Raw genomic sequence first — 13,641 nt, 5'->3', positions numbered from 1 at the left:
AAGCTGCTGATAACCATCTTTACCTCCAACGTCTCTTCCAAACACCACACCGTACTTCCAGAGTGCACCTTGTACATAAATAAAATAATATAAAATGAAACTCAGGGCAGTTTCCAAGTAACATCTCCAAAACGTTAACTGGCCAGGATGTTAACTGGCGCTCCTTACAGAGAGAGGTCAACCCTCCTGTTTAAGGAGCTCCATTGGCTGCCATTTACCTACCGAGCCCAATTCAAGGTGCAGGTGCTTACCTACAAAGCCCTGAACGGTTTGGGACCTGCCTACCTGTGTGACCGCATCTCCGTTTATGAACCCACGCGCTCCCTTCGTTCATCCGGAGAGGCCCTGCTCGTGATCCCACCTGCGTCACAGGCGCGTTTGGTGGGGACGAGGGACAGGGCCTTCTCTGTGGTTGCCCCCTGACTCTGGAACACCCTCCCCAAAGACATTAGACTAGCACCCACGTTGGCAGTCTTTAGGAAGAACTTGAAGACCTGGCTATTCAGATGTGCCTTCCCAGAATAGGATAACCCCCCAGCACCATGCCCCAGAAACACTTTATTAGAGTTAAGACTCTCTGCACATTGCACTTGCCCAGAATTTCAACATACCACCGTCACATCCAGCACTTTTTAACCTGTACCCATCATTGCCCCGGCCTGTTTTTAATGTGTAATAGTGTAATGTTTTTGTCATTGCTTATGTTTTAATTTTTGCTTTGTATTGTATTGTTATTGTTTGCTGTTGTTGTGTTGAGGCCTTGGCCTTTGTAAGCCGCATTGAGTCCTTCGGGAGATGCTAGCAGGGTACAAATAAAGTTTAATAATAATAAAATAATAATAATAAAAACGTACAAAGTAAACCGCATAATAATAATAATAATAATAATAATAATAATAAAATAAAACTTTATTTGTACCCCCCTACCACCTCCCCAAGGGACTCGGTGCGGCTTACATGAGGCCGAGCCTACAATACATCAGCAAAACAACAATAACAGCAATACAAAACAATAAAATGAAAGTCATAAACAAAAAATAAGCAGTAAGCATTAACAATAGCACAACAACACTTAAAAACCTATGGCTGGGACAGTGTAATAATTAAAATTTAAAAAAATAATGCTGAGCATGACCAGGTGAAATATAGAACTAGCATAGAATTTCGGAGAGGAAAGGGCATGCACACAATCCTAGATCATTGATAAAGTGCATTTAGGGACATATTGCTGGGAGTTTTCTTAACATTAAATTAACAAAACAACATAAGCATAAAATTATCAAAATAACATGTATATTAAAAATAATCCTGCCTATTCACAGGAATTAAAAAGCCAATGCTAGTGCAAACTCAAAATATGAGGGGGCTGGGAATTAAGTACAGTGCTATAACACGCTAATGGCAATAGCAGGGGGCCACCACCGAGAAGGCCCGCTCTCTCATCCCCACCAACCATACTTATGATGGGGGTGGGAGCAAAAGGAGGCCCTCCCCAGAAGATCTTAGAGTTCGCGCCAGTTCATAGAAGGAGATGCGATCACGGAGAAAGGTGGGGCCCGAACCATTTAGGGCTTTATAGGTCATGACCTGCACCTTGAATTTGGCTCGGTAATTTATTGGCAGCCAATGAAGCTGTTTTAATAGGGTCGTTGTATTCTCCCTGTAGTTTGTTCCAGTAAGGAAGGCTCCAATGGGCGGCTGCTGCCCGTTGTACCAGTTGAAACTTCTTGGCCGTCATCTCTACATGCAATGAGTAGGCTAACCAGGGAAATCAGTTGAACCATTTGAGTTGAAAACTAAGACCTTTTCCACACAGCTGAATAAAATCCCACATTATCTTCTTTGAATTGGATTATATGGCAGCGTGGACTCAGATAACCCAGTTCAAAGCAAATATAGTGGGATTTTCTGCCTTGATATTCTGGGTTATATGGCTGTGTGGAACTGCCCTTAGTTGCCTTTTCTTATCCACAGAAAATAGATATCCTGGCAATGGAGTCTGTGGATTTAGCACTCGTTAAGTTTTCACGTGGTCATCAGAAGTAATCTTGTTCATATAAAGTCCAAGGTCTAACAATGACACAGCTTCTTCTCTTTGCTCCTTTTTGGCAGGGCTTGGATTCAATGAACCAATCAGTGGTAGACACTTCAGTTTCCAACTGAAAAATTGCACATGATTATGTTGTCAATAATAATTGGAAGTTGGCACCTTATTTTATGTATTTGGTTGTTAGAATTTAATTGTTGGAGCAGGGATTTAACATAGGTTTTTTTGCACGCACATACATTTCACAAATAGACTTATCTATTCACCCACAGACTTATCTATCACAATGTGGGCTGAAGAGGCAATGGTACTTCAAATGTGTGGGTTACCAAGATACAGCAGTGTCCAAAATGGTGGGGAAACTGACAAGCATGGGTACTAGTGTGGCCTGTGTTTACGTAGTCTCAACACAAAAATGGGTCAATATTTTAAATGTTTAGGCAGTCTGAAAGCAACAGGAAATATTTAAAAGTAAGTATCTTGCATTTTCCCACTGTTACCATATGAGTTTTTATACATAGGCCAGAACATATCTATTTGTTCAGTAACTAATTATTTTTACTACATCAGCATATCAGAGAAAAGCACTTGCTAATTTCTATCATTGTAGGGGCTGCCTAAGAAAGAAGGAAAACAGAATGATGGCAGGGTTAGTTATTGAGTATCCCTCTCCTTCTTCCCCTGGGGTGTTTAAGGAGTTCTTCTCTGTACTCAGACCATTTGTATCAGCATGCTGTGTTGTCAGAAATCGAAAGTCATAAATATTAGTCTGATAATTAATAATCATAAATAGAAAAATGAGTAGGAAGATATCTATATGTTTTACATTGAATTGTACAATGATAAATAAGGAAGTGAACACAATGACATGTCCCCATCACCCACAGACTTATCTATCACAATGTGGGCTGAAGAGGCTTCATTTTTAGAAAAGCAAGTACACAACAAAGAGAGCGACATTTAAAATCTCTGATGCAAATAATCCAAGTGCATACGTTTGCAAAAGCAAGCAAATTCTGTTCCCCCAAAACACCAGAAAGCCCTGATGGTGATGAGGAAATCACTGCCCAAAACACAGTGATGAGTCAGAGACTGGATTCAGATGACCTGACAAGCCATGGAACAGCAATAATCCTGGGTTGTCGCCTATTATTAGGTTGCTGGTGCATGCCTCTTCTTTTGCAGAAGCGACAAACAAATCTTTGTTTCTGATTTGTTGTGTCGACTAAATGTGGGTGCTGTTTTTCCCTCCTGGATGTATTTCTCTTTTGGAGGTTTCCTCCTTTGGTTTGTTAGTTGAACAGGAAGACGAAAAGAAGAGGAAAGCAACTAGTTAAAAACCAACAACAAACTGTAAAGTAGAGTTCCTTGGCTTATTTAGTATGCATCAGTACACTGCTGACTGTGCACCTTCAAGTCACCTGTTGACTTATCGCAACCTTAGGCAAGGAATCCTCAGAGGTACTTACCAGTTCTTTCCTCTGAATTGTAGCCTACAACATTTGTACATGGCCAGAGTCTGTTCACTTCTGTGATTGGCCATGCCTGACCAAGTGCAATGAAGCATATGTTTCCCTTCTGTTCAGTTTTGTCCCACAGTGTTAAGGGGAACATTGAAAGATGGAAACCACTGCAAAGACGTATACAGGCAGTCCCCATGTTACAAACAAGATGGTTCTTGTAGGTTTGTTCTACATTTTTAAATGTCATTCCAGCCAGTATATAAACTTTGGATAGCATAGGGAAGGGTGAACACACCTGTGGTGTTGTTTTGCTGTCTGTGCCCTTGTTCAGAAGATTTCACCTCACTTTCTGTCCCTGTGAACATTGGATTTTGAAAAAAATTGGATTCTTGTGGAAACAAGCATTGGTGATAAAGCTTTAGTTGAACCACCTTTCCCCATAATAACTCTTTCAGGACTGAATTCCCTTTCTAGGTGTAGATTTCTTTCACTTCCTGTTGTCTCATCCCCGTTCTTTACCAGGAGTCGGATGTTTGTAATTCGGGGGCTTCCTGTAGTGTGATTTTCCCCCCATCCTAAATGTGGGATGAATAGCCATGCCTTATTTCCTTAATGAAGAGATATATACCATATGCTTTATGTCTAGAACAGTCACACAGGATGATTTGCATTTAAGCAAGGAATGAAGCAATAAAAAAACACTAAAAATGGATTACAGCGGAGAAAAATACTCTGTGTTATAGCATAAAACACAGGCAAACCATAAGATTAAATGCTTGCTGGAACAGAAAGATTTCCAAAAAACAATTATAAAACAAAATCAAGGAGAAGGCAGTGAACACATTCTCCGAACTGCCTGTGATTACTGTCCTGGCCAGACATTTAGTGCAGAGTGTCTCCAACTGATCTTAAAATGCAGGCAAACACACATGGGATGAAATAATCTTATAAGTATACATCTGAGACGGTTTCTCTTTTTCAGATTTTGCTAGAACAGTTGCAGCTATGTTGCTCAAGTATCATGAGGACATCCCCTAAATTAGTTAAATAAGCTAAAATATTAATTTTAAAGCTAAAGGATCTTAGTTACCTAATAGCTTATTTGATTAGGATCCTTCCTAATAAAGACAAACAAATGAAAATGCTTCTAATGCGTTACCCTGAAGCCCTAACCACTACCTTAGATGACACTTATGAGTCTTCCTATGTTATGTGCCCACTTCAGACCTCATATCGTCAAATCAGGAATCCAGAACAGAGGGTCAGTTCCTTGGACCAAGTTAAACAAGCCTATACAAGTTGAAAGATGTATATCAGCCACATATTGTGGCCCACCGCTGCTTGACAACTCCTATTTCTAGTTTGGCAAACAAGAAGCACAGTATGGGGGTTATGAGCATCATTTGCTGAGACACAATTTCTGTAAGCTGCTTAGGGTGATGTGGAAAAGAAGAGGCACGATTAATAGTTCTTCTTGCTCTTCTGAAGTTTGGTAGACACATGTGGATTAGAAGGGACAGAGAGGTCTAGCAACATATGGGTGTCACTCCAAAATAATGGAAATAAATGCTCTAGGATGGTAAGAATACAAATTGTTGCTTTTTTTGTACCAAACAAGCAAGATAGTATGGTTGAAACATGACTTTGTAGTTCTTACTAATCGTTTCTCTTCTGTTTCAGCTAAGTGTTTACACAACTACCCGATCAAGTATAGGTGCTGAGAATAATATCGATCTGGTTTTAAATGTGGAGAATTTTGATGTCGAGTCAAAATTTGAAAGGTATGAGGAATGCATAAATTGTTTGTAAAGTGATTCCCACTTAGTGCCATGTATTCTGACAAGCCTGTCTTAAGTACTTCTAAGACTCATTTATTTTAGTGACAAAGATAAGCAAGTGCTTAATCCCTTTCATTGAACTGACTGGGTCTTGAAGGTGTTTAACTTTGGCTAGATTATCAAATGCCCTGACAGTTATCTAGCCATAACATTTTGTTTTATGTTTGGTTTAAAACATTTCTGTGCTTTTCCCCCATTGATCTCAAATCGGTTTCAAAAATGATAATCTGACCCCCATTTTAAGTATGTTCACTGAGAGGTAAATTAGCCAATTAAATTGATGTTAATAGGATTTACTTCCAGATTATATACATAGATCCAAGCTTGTCTGTTTTGATTGTCTGGTTTGCACACAGTGTAGGTTGAAAAGCCTTTACAGAATTTAGCTTAGTTCTTCAGAAAAGCCCAATATTTGTGATCACCACCGACCCCTTCCTGTTTACTAACTTTTGTGACATGGCAGAGATTTGTGAGAGGTTTTTTGTTTTTGTACAGAAGATTTCGCAGAAGACTTAGATTAGTGCTCATGTTTCTTCACAATGGAAAGACCACCCTGGTTTCCTTTGTGGCAGTTTGGTGCGGAGAAAGAGATGCAGTTTGGGATTGTGCAGAAGTCCTAGCTTGATGCTATTCTTTGAAAAATCCAATAGGAAAGGAAAATAAACTGCTTCTCCTTCTTTCCTTACCCTGTCTGCTCAGTTCTACTTAGAGAAAAGTAGTTTCTTTCCCTAGTCTTCTTTTAAACCCAAGAAATAAGAGGAAATTCCCTCTCTCCAGTTTCTGCCTTTAATCACCTATAAATGTAGAAGTAGAGAATCCTGCTTTGATTCTGTCTTTTCTAAACGGTCTCAGAAGTTTTTCACTTTTGCCAGATACAAAAGTTTAAAAGCCTGTACATTCAGGTGAGAAAGAGACTCATTTTCCCTACCATCCCAATAGCACAAGCTCCTTCTCCTCACCAAATTGGGACCATCCTGGGCGCATTGCATATATGCATGCCTACCTTGGCATCACCCAGCTGGACGGGAGCATGACCGGGGGGGGGGGGGTGGCTCTGGGATTTGGTCTGCTCCAGGTTTTAGTTGAAGTTTAATGAAGTGCTCTCTGAGACAGAGAAAAAGAGAGATGCACCCAATGCTGCTAACACCTTTCAAGCAATGCAAGTAAGAATCAGCACAAAAATCCCCCCAAAAGTATAAACATCAGCTTTAAAAAAAAGTTTAACAAATTGAAAGATTAAAAATTACAACGTTATTGAAATGTGTTTTTTATCATCCAAACACACATCCAATGCCAGCCTTTTTTTAACAGGAGGCATTCCAAAATAGTTCTGAGTTAAATGCAGAGTGGTTTTTTTTCCCTTTTCCCAAGAAACGTTTTCTAGGACAGGTACAGTAGGATAGTTTCTTGCAACTGCTTTTCTCCCTCAAGAAAGTGTTCAGGGAACAAGGCAAACTGCAAACACAGCTTGAGAAGTACAGAGAAACACATGCACACAGTTCCACACATGCAGCATTCCTCCTCACCTCCTATAGTGGTTCCCTTGACTGTTCACCCACAAGTTGCCAAGAAAAAGCCTGTGAAAGCATTCATTGTGAGGGGAGTCCCTCACATGAACATCCAAGACATCCCATATATTTGTATGTATGTTTATATTTGTGTCTGTTTGTGTTCATATTTCTGTCAGTTTGTATCTATGCATACATATCTGAACATCGTATATATTTGAATATGTCTGCATATTTATGTATGTCTATCTGTATGTATCCACAGATATGTATTCAGGGTGCCCTTCTAAAGTTCTGAATTAGTTGAATGGGCACGAAGGGGTCTTACTTTCCTTATTTAAAACACTAGTATTTTTTCATTATTTGAATGTTACTCATTGTGTCTGCAGTAATACTGCTATCACTGAACCTGAGGCAAACTGTAAAATGTGTTTTTATGTTTTGTGTTTTTAGGACAGTTAATGTATCTGTACCAAAGAAAACACGAAATAATGGAACATTATATGCTTACATATTTCTTCATCATGCTGGAATTCAGCCTTGGCAGGATGGCAAACAAGTGCACATAGTAAGCCCTCTGACTACATACATGGTACCAAAACCTGAAGAAATTAATCTTATTACAGGAGAATCTGTCACGCAGGTGAGATTTTTTCTCTTTGTTTTTCTACAGTATGCACATTGCTATGATGTTATTTGAGAACATTCTGTGTATAAACTGAAAATATTCATTTTGGGCAGTATCTTGCTTTGTTCTCACCTGCTAATGGCCATGCTTTTAAAAATGTAGCCATGGACAATAAATTGAAGGCAAGGCTATGACAGTTACTTACTATCTTCTCCATTTTCTTGGAAACGGTGAATCAAATTTGTGCAAACCCAATAAATATTGTCACATTGGCTTTGTCATGGACATTTGGAACAGCTCAAATTTCAATACCATTGCTTCTGTTTCCGTCAAAGCCTGGTTTAGTATTAGCTCCTCAGTTATTGTGCTAAACATTGTAATGTTAGTGTGGCTTGCTGTGAACCCAGATTTCCAAACCTTTCATTTTTGCTTTTGCCTCTTTTGTCTTAAATTGAAAAGCAAATTGAAGCAGGAAAAAAGCAGACTTATGCCCTAGATGAGCCCGTCTCGCATTGGAGGTCCAGGTTGACCTTAAATGTTATGGTGGAAGATTTTGTCTTTGATGGGTCTTCTCTCCCAGCTGATGTGCACAGATATATGAAAATGTAAGTTCCTATTGATGCTTTTTTGTTGCTAGTTCTAAAGGCAGTAAAATATTTGAATACTTCAGAACAATGGCCTAGGGGCAACACATGCAGATTAATTTTAGAAAAGAGAAAGCTTGTTGAATGTTATAAAATTAACCGGTCTTTGAGTATTTCTAGCAGGTGACCTGCTTTTTGGGAAATCTGTTTTAATGCGTTGGTAGATTACCCTCAGTTGTACTACTGCTACTGAATCTTTCCCACTGAAGCATGGGAGTGTTAGATAAAACACTGCATTTAGATCAGGGCTGTCTTGAGGAAACTAGCATCTCACAATCTACCTTTCTTCAAAAGTTGGAAATTAAAATGACATCACACTGTGTATATTGCCCTGAAGATTTTAGGAAGGTATAAGACAAATGTAATAGATAAAATGTAATACCTAATACACTTCAGAAGTTAACTGTTTGAACCTTACATTTCCGCAAGAGAGCTGCATTCACAGGAAAGGTAAAAGAAACTCCCAGTGCCCTATCCCAAAACAGACATGTCTGGCTCCATTGCTTAAGGTGGTGCTCATTTATAGTAATGTTTTTGCCTTTGGAATTGGCAGTCTAAGGGTGCATTTACACAGTCGAATTAATGCAGTTTGGCATGACTTAAACTACCATGGCTCAATTCTGTGGCATAATGGAAGCTTTAGTTTTACTAGGTCTTTAGCCCTTTCTTCAAAAGAGTGCTAATGCTTCACCAAACTACAGTGGCAATTAAAGTGATGTTAAATTGCATTAGTTTGACAGTGGAAGAACATACCATGCACTCCATGAAAGATTAGTGAAATTTGCTTTGCAGATCTGAGAGACACTGACTTGAGTAGAGAACCCTCCATTTCTGTACATATTTAGAAGGGGAAATTAATGTATTGTCCCTCTTACTCTCTCTGTTAGTTAAGTTTTTAGTCTTGCTGTTAATCATATAGATTTTTTGTTTTGTACTGAAAAATGTGTATGGTGAAATAGTTATTGAATCATGATATTCTTGTTCAAAGACCAATATTTTAACAATAAAATTCTTGTTAAAATATAGGGTTCAGTTGGGCAAGACAGTGCATTATCTTCCAATATTATTTATTGATCAGTTGAGCAACAGAGTGAAGGATTTAATGGTAAGTTTTGTTTATTTATTCAAGTATTTATGCCTCAGCCTTTATGATCTTAGCATAACTTAGAATAATTTGTTAATAATATTGTAAAACAAATTTGTGCAAAATAAAAAACAATGTGGATTTTATACACACACACACACACACACACACATATATATATATATCCTGATTTTCTCCCCATAGTATCTCCCAAGGTGACTTATAACATAATCAAAAACAGACATAACCAAAAGCCTAGTAAGCTATAATATTAAATAATATTACACATGAAATATGTTCCATTAAAACTATTAAATTTAAAACATTACAGCAAATGTATCTTTATATTTGAATCACCAACCTCTTCTTGATGAAGATTAAATATAATTTCTACCAAATGTGGAATCATTTGAACTACTATTGGATTAAATGTTATTTTCAAAATATAATTCAGGAAACAATTATTTTAGGAGTTATATATTTTATGAAGGATATTGTTTGCCTCTGTGAATCTATTTTTGTATCCTTAATATTTTTCATTAATGTTAGTAAGACAACCATATTTCTAATATGTTAAATATGTTAAAAAATTTAAAATCATATCCCATTATTCGTTTTTGTTAAATGTATTAATTCTTTTCCAGTATTCTGTGCCTCTGTATTAATGCCTATTCTGTGCTTCTGTATTAATGTTATTTATTAGCCCTATTTCATGAATCGGTTTTCCATTTTTTCCTTTGTGCTTGACTACAGTGATTTTTAAGGTCATAATTTAATGATTTAAAACACTCCATTGTATGATGTGAGCCTTTTACCTATAGTTTGGAAAACAGATAGAATACATTCTGAAAGAAATGTCAGCCTGAATCTTGTTATTCTCAAAACCTAATTCAGATTATAAACCGTTCAACAACAGAGCTGCCACTTACAGTGTCATATGATCAAATATCGTTAGGAAAACTCAGATTTTGGATCCACATGCAAGATGCTGTGTACTCCTTGCAGCAGTTTGGTAAGGTTCTGTTTTTATTGGATTGGGTGGGTGATGGGGTGTATTAAAGAGATTAATTAAACATGCCCCCCGGTGCAGCATTTATTCTACTCGTTGGCCATTGCATGCAATGACATTGGATGTGGTGGTAGGCTTATTAAACACGGCCTGCTTAAAAATTCCTGTAATAAAAATACTGAAGATTGCAAAGCTTTTCTATTTTAGGTATTTTTAGCGTTTGTGCTGTTCAAGATACGATGCCATTTTGCATTCTAGAGACTTTAAAGAGTCTCCTGGTTCTCCTTTGTTTGCACACAATACATATCCACAGAACAGGTAGAAAAGTGAAATGCTTCCTGGTTTGTACCATTTCAGATTGCAAGGCAGGATGTAATTGCTAAATGTTTCTCCATTAAAGCAATTGGCTAAACCTGATGGAGATAATGGAAATAAGAACTAAAAAACTTGTCTTTTTCCTCATATTCTGGTTATCTTTGGGTGGCTTCCTGTCAAATGGGCCCACTTCATCTGCATGAAGCTCATCTGTTCATGCAGCCTTGCCTTGCCTTGTGCTAATCAATGCTGGGATAGTCCACATTCTGGCCCAGTGCAAATTGTTGGGCTGGTTTTAAGACATAACTGGCCACAACTGTTTTCACTGCCATCTCACATTTCCTGGGCTTGTGGTGGCCCAGGAGCATAAGATGGCACTTACTGTCCTCTCCTATCCTCCATTTCGCATAGGTCTCTGTGTGCAACATTGGTTCTATTGGTTGGCCATTGCCTGCAGTGGGGTGGCGAGGTGATCTAGAAAGTGGGAGAAGAGGAAAGAGCAATTCGTAGTAGACCATTGCATTTTCCAATTAGGTTGCAATTCCCATCATCCTTGTCGCATGGTGAACAGGGCTCGTGTCATTTAGAGTCAAACGGTTCCTTACTCGAGAAATAGTATGGGTTGTGATAGCTGCAAGTCTAAGCTACATAGAATTGCAGAAACATCTTGTGCTCATGTATTTCCTGTTTGTTTTTCTAGGCTTTTCAGAAAAGGATGCTGATGAAGTTAAGGGAATTTTTGTGGATACAAACCTCTATTTTCTTGCTTTGACATTCTTTGTAGCAGCTTTTCATGTAAGTTGATTGTGCATAGTGAATCCTTTTGAGAGAAAAATACAGAAGTAAAATCTGTACATATAGTTCCTAAGTACAGTATTAATTTTCATAAAATAAACACTTGAATACTTTAAAAACACAATACCTGTTATAGAACATTCTTCTTAAATGTATTAATCTTATACCAAATCTTTAATTTAAATGATACCCATCTAATTAAATCAAGAGATATTTCAGCAAGCGATGCAAACAGATTTGTTTTGAACCTTTGAGTAATATCCTGAGCACCCAATATGCCTGTATATATCTAATAGCTTATGGAAACAAACAAAATGACTAGTTGACAAACAACTTGTAAGGAATATTATGCCCAGAAAACAAAAAACTCTCATAAAGAAAACTCTGGAATGGGAAGATCATTAACATATAACACTGCCTTATATTCATGTGCTCCATTTATGAACCTAGAAATGTTGCCTAATTGGACATGCCTAAATTTCCATATGTAAGTCGCACGTTAAGGGAGAAAGACGGCATCATTGTTGTGAGAATTTTTTAGGTGAAAGAAGTGGAATGTACCCTGTTTGTAATCACTTAACCTAGAAGAGAGGCAGAAAATCTGAATTCATTCAAAAATTCTGATGGAAAATCAAATGTCTTTACATTCTTAAAAACTAACTTCCAGTTGTTTATCAAAGCTCTTTACAACCTCAAGGCAGATAATGGCAGCAGGTTCAGGAATATTTCAAGCAATCAAATTTGCAACTTGACTTGAACTATCAGTTACTGTCTATGATATATTAAACCAACCTGGACTTATATATTTGCCAATATTGCAGCTAATATCTAATTGAAAATGGATCTATGGTTTGCATAGCTAAAGTATTTGTCTAGTTTAGGAATAACTGATAAAAGCTTTATACGGGGATATTGGAGAAGAACCAGAATAAAAATTATTTTGATATAAACAAAAGTAGTAGTATATTTGAGTATTTTTTATTCCATTCAGTAGGGAAACTGTCTCACCATAAAAAAATTTCCATTTTATGATAGACTCAATATGTTTGTAAATCTCTTGCACTCATAAATCAGCTGCAAGGGATACTTAATGCTGTAGATTAAAATATAGCAGAATTAAACTTTAAAAAGAGCAAGCAGTAATATGAGCTTTAACCATTTTTTGTGACTACAACACCCTTTACTTTTTTAGCATTTCAAAGAATCTTTACTATGTTTCATGCAGAATTATGTAAATCAAGGCTTGCCTGGCATGATTATTTGAATCAAACAATAGTATTTTTAAAGTGGAAGATAAATAATAATTTAACCATGACTCTTTAAAAAATATTCATGTAGGCTATGCATACAGCTTTATGAATATGAATGTGTCATTTTGGATAATAACAATGATTGTTAGGGAATTCTGATATGTAAGTATGTTTTTGCTGCATCTAAAATACAGGTAGTCCTGAGTTACAAACGTCTGACTTGCAAAATACATAGTTAAGAATGGGGATGAGACAACAGGAAGTGAGAGAAATCTACACCTGAAAAAGTTATGTTGAAAAGGTGTCTCCACTGAAGCTTTCTTATCAATCCTTGTTTCTACAACAAGACAGGGACAGAAACCAAGGTGAAATCTTCTAAACAGGGACACAGACAGCAAAACAAATGCTATAGGGATGTCAACCTTTTGACAGCTAATATGCATATACATATTTGGCTGGAGTTCCACTTTTAAAATGTACCTGTTCTGACTTCTGTACAAATTAAACTTAGAACAAACCTACAGAACCTATCTTGTTTGTAACTTGGGGACTGCCTGTACATGCTAAAGTTCTCAATATAGTTTGCTCTTAAAATTCCTGGTGAGAAAGTTTTGCAACGTGCATACTTTTCTTAGTCAAACATCCACAGTAAGCAAAATGTGCTGCGGTTAATTTGCAGCTCTTGCTGACTTTATAGGAGAACAGCATTCATGAAGATAAAGAGCAAGGTTTTCTCTTTTAGACAAATGAAAGGCTACAAACATAGTTTAGCAATATTGTGGCTCTAATCGCTGTGGTGAGATATGCTAACTGTATAACTTTAATCATATTGCTCTCTTTTGCTGGAAGTTCTGGGCTAATGGTGTGTTGACGTTTTATATTTGCAGCTTCTCTTTGATTTCCTTGCATTTAAAAATGATATCAGCTTCTGGAAAAAAAAGAAGAGCATGATTGGCATGTCCACAAAAGCAGGTATGTATGCATTTTTGACCTTAGAGGGATTCTGTACTGTCTTCGTGCTGCTACAATGCCAGGTTGTTTCCTCCAGCAACATGTCAGC

The 13,641-nt window shown here is 37.4% G+C and overlaps 1 protein-coding gene across 2 annotated transcripts in view; it reads left to right on the top strand.

Annotated features, from left to right (window-relative positions):
* The window catches only part of CLPTM1L (CLPTM1 like), a 35,178-nt gene that overhangs the window by 822 nt on the left and 20,715 nt on the right, over positions 1-13,641 (top strand). Inside the window, exons 1-8 of one of the 2 annotated variants that reach the window (XM_067467558.1) lie at positions 5,067-5,089; positions 5,191-5,291; positions 7,310-7,499; positions 7,944-8,089; positions 9,155-9,233; positions 10,107-10,224; positions 11,237-11,331; positions 13,469-13,553. In XM_067467558.1, the coding sequence (XP_067323659.1) occupies positions 5,087-5,089; positions 5,191-5,291; positions 7,310-7,499; positions 7,944-8,089; positions 9,155-9,233; positions 10,107-10,224; positions 11,237-11,331; positions 13,469-13,553 (817 nt within the window). In that variant the 5' untranslated portion in view covers positions 5,067-5,086. Of the gene's footprint in view, positions 1-5,066; positions 5,090-5,190; positions 5,292-7,309; positions 7,500-7,943; positions 8,090-9,154; positions 9,234-10,106; positions 10,225-11,236; positions 11,332-13,468; positions 13,554-13,641 lie in introns of those variants that run through there. The other variant, XM_060774621.2, reaches the window with a different exon arrangement.

The sequence above is a fragment of the Anolis sagrei genome, chromosome 4 (assembly GCF_037176765.1).
Source record: "Anolis sagrei isolate rAnoSag1 chromosome 4, rAnoSag1.mat, whole genome shotgun sequence".
Lineage (NCBI taxonomy): Eukaryota > Metazoa > Chordata > Lepidosauria > Squamata > Dactyloidae > Anolis > Anolis sagrei.
The sequence above is the reverse complement of the archived record's forward strand: the minus strand, read 5'-3'. Positions and strand labels throughout refer to the sequence as shown.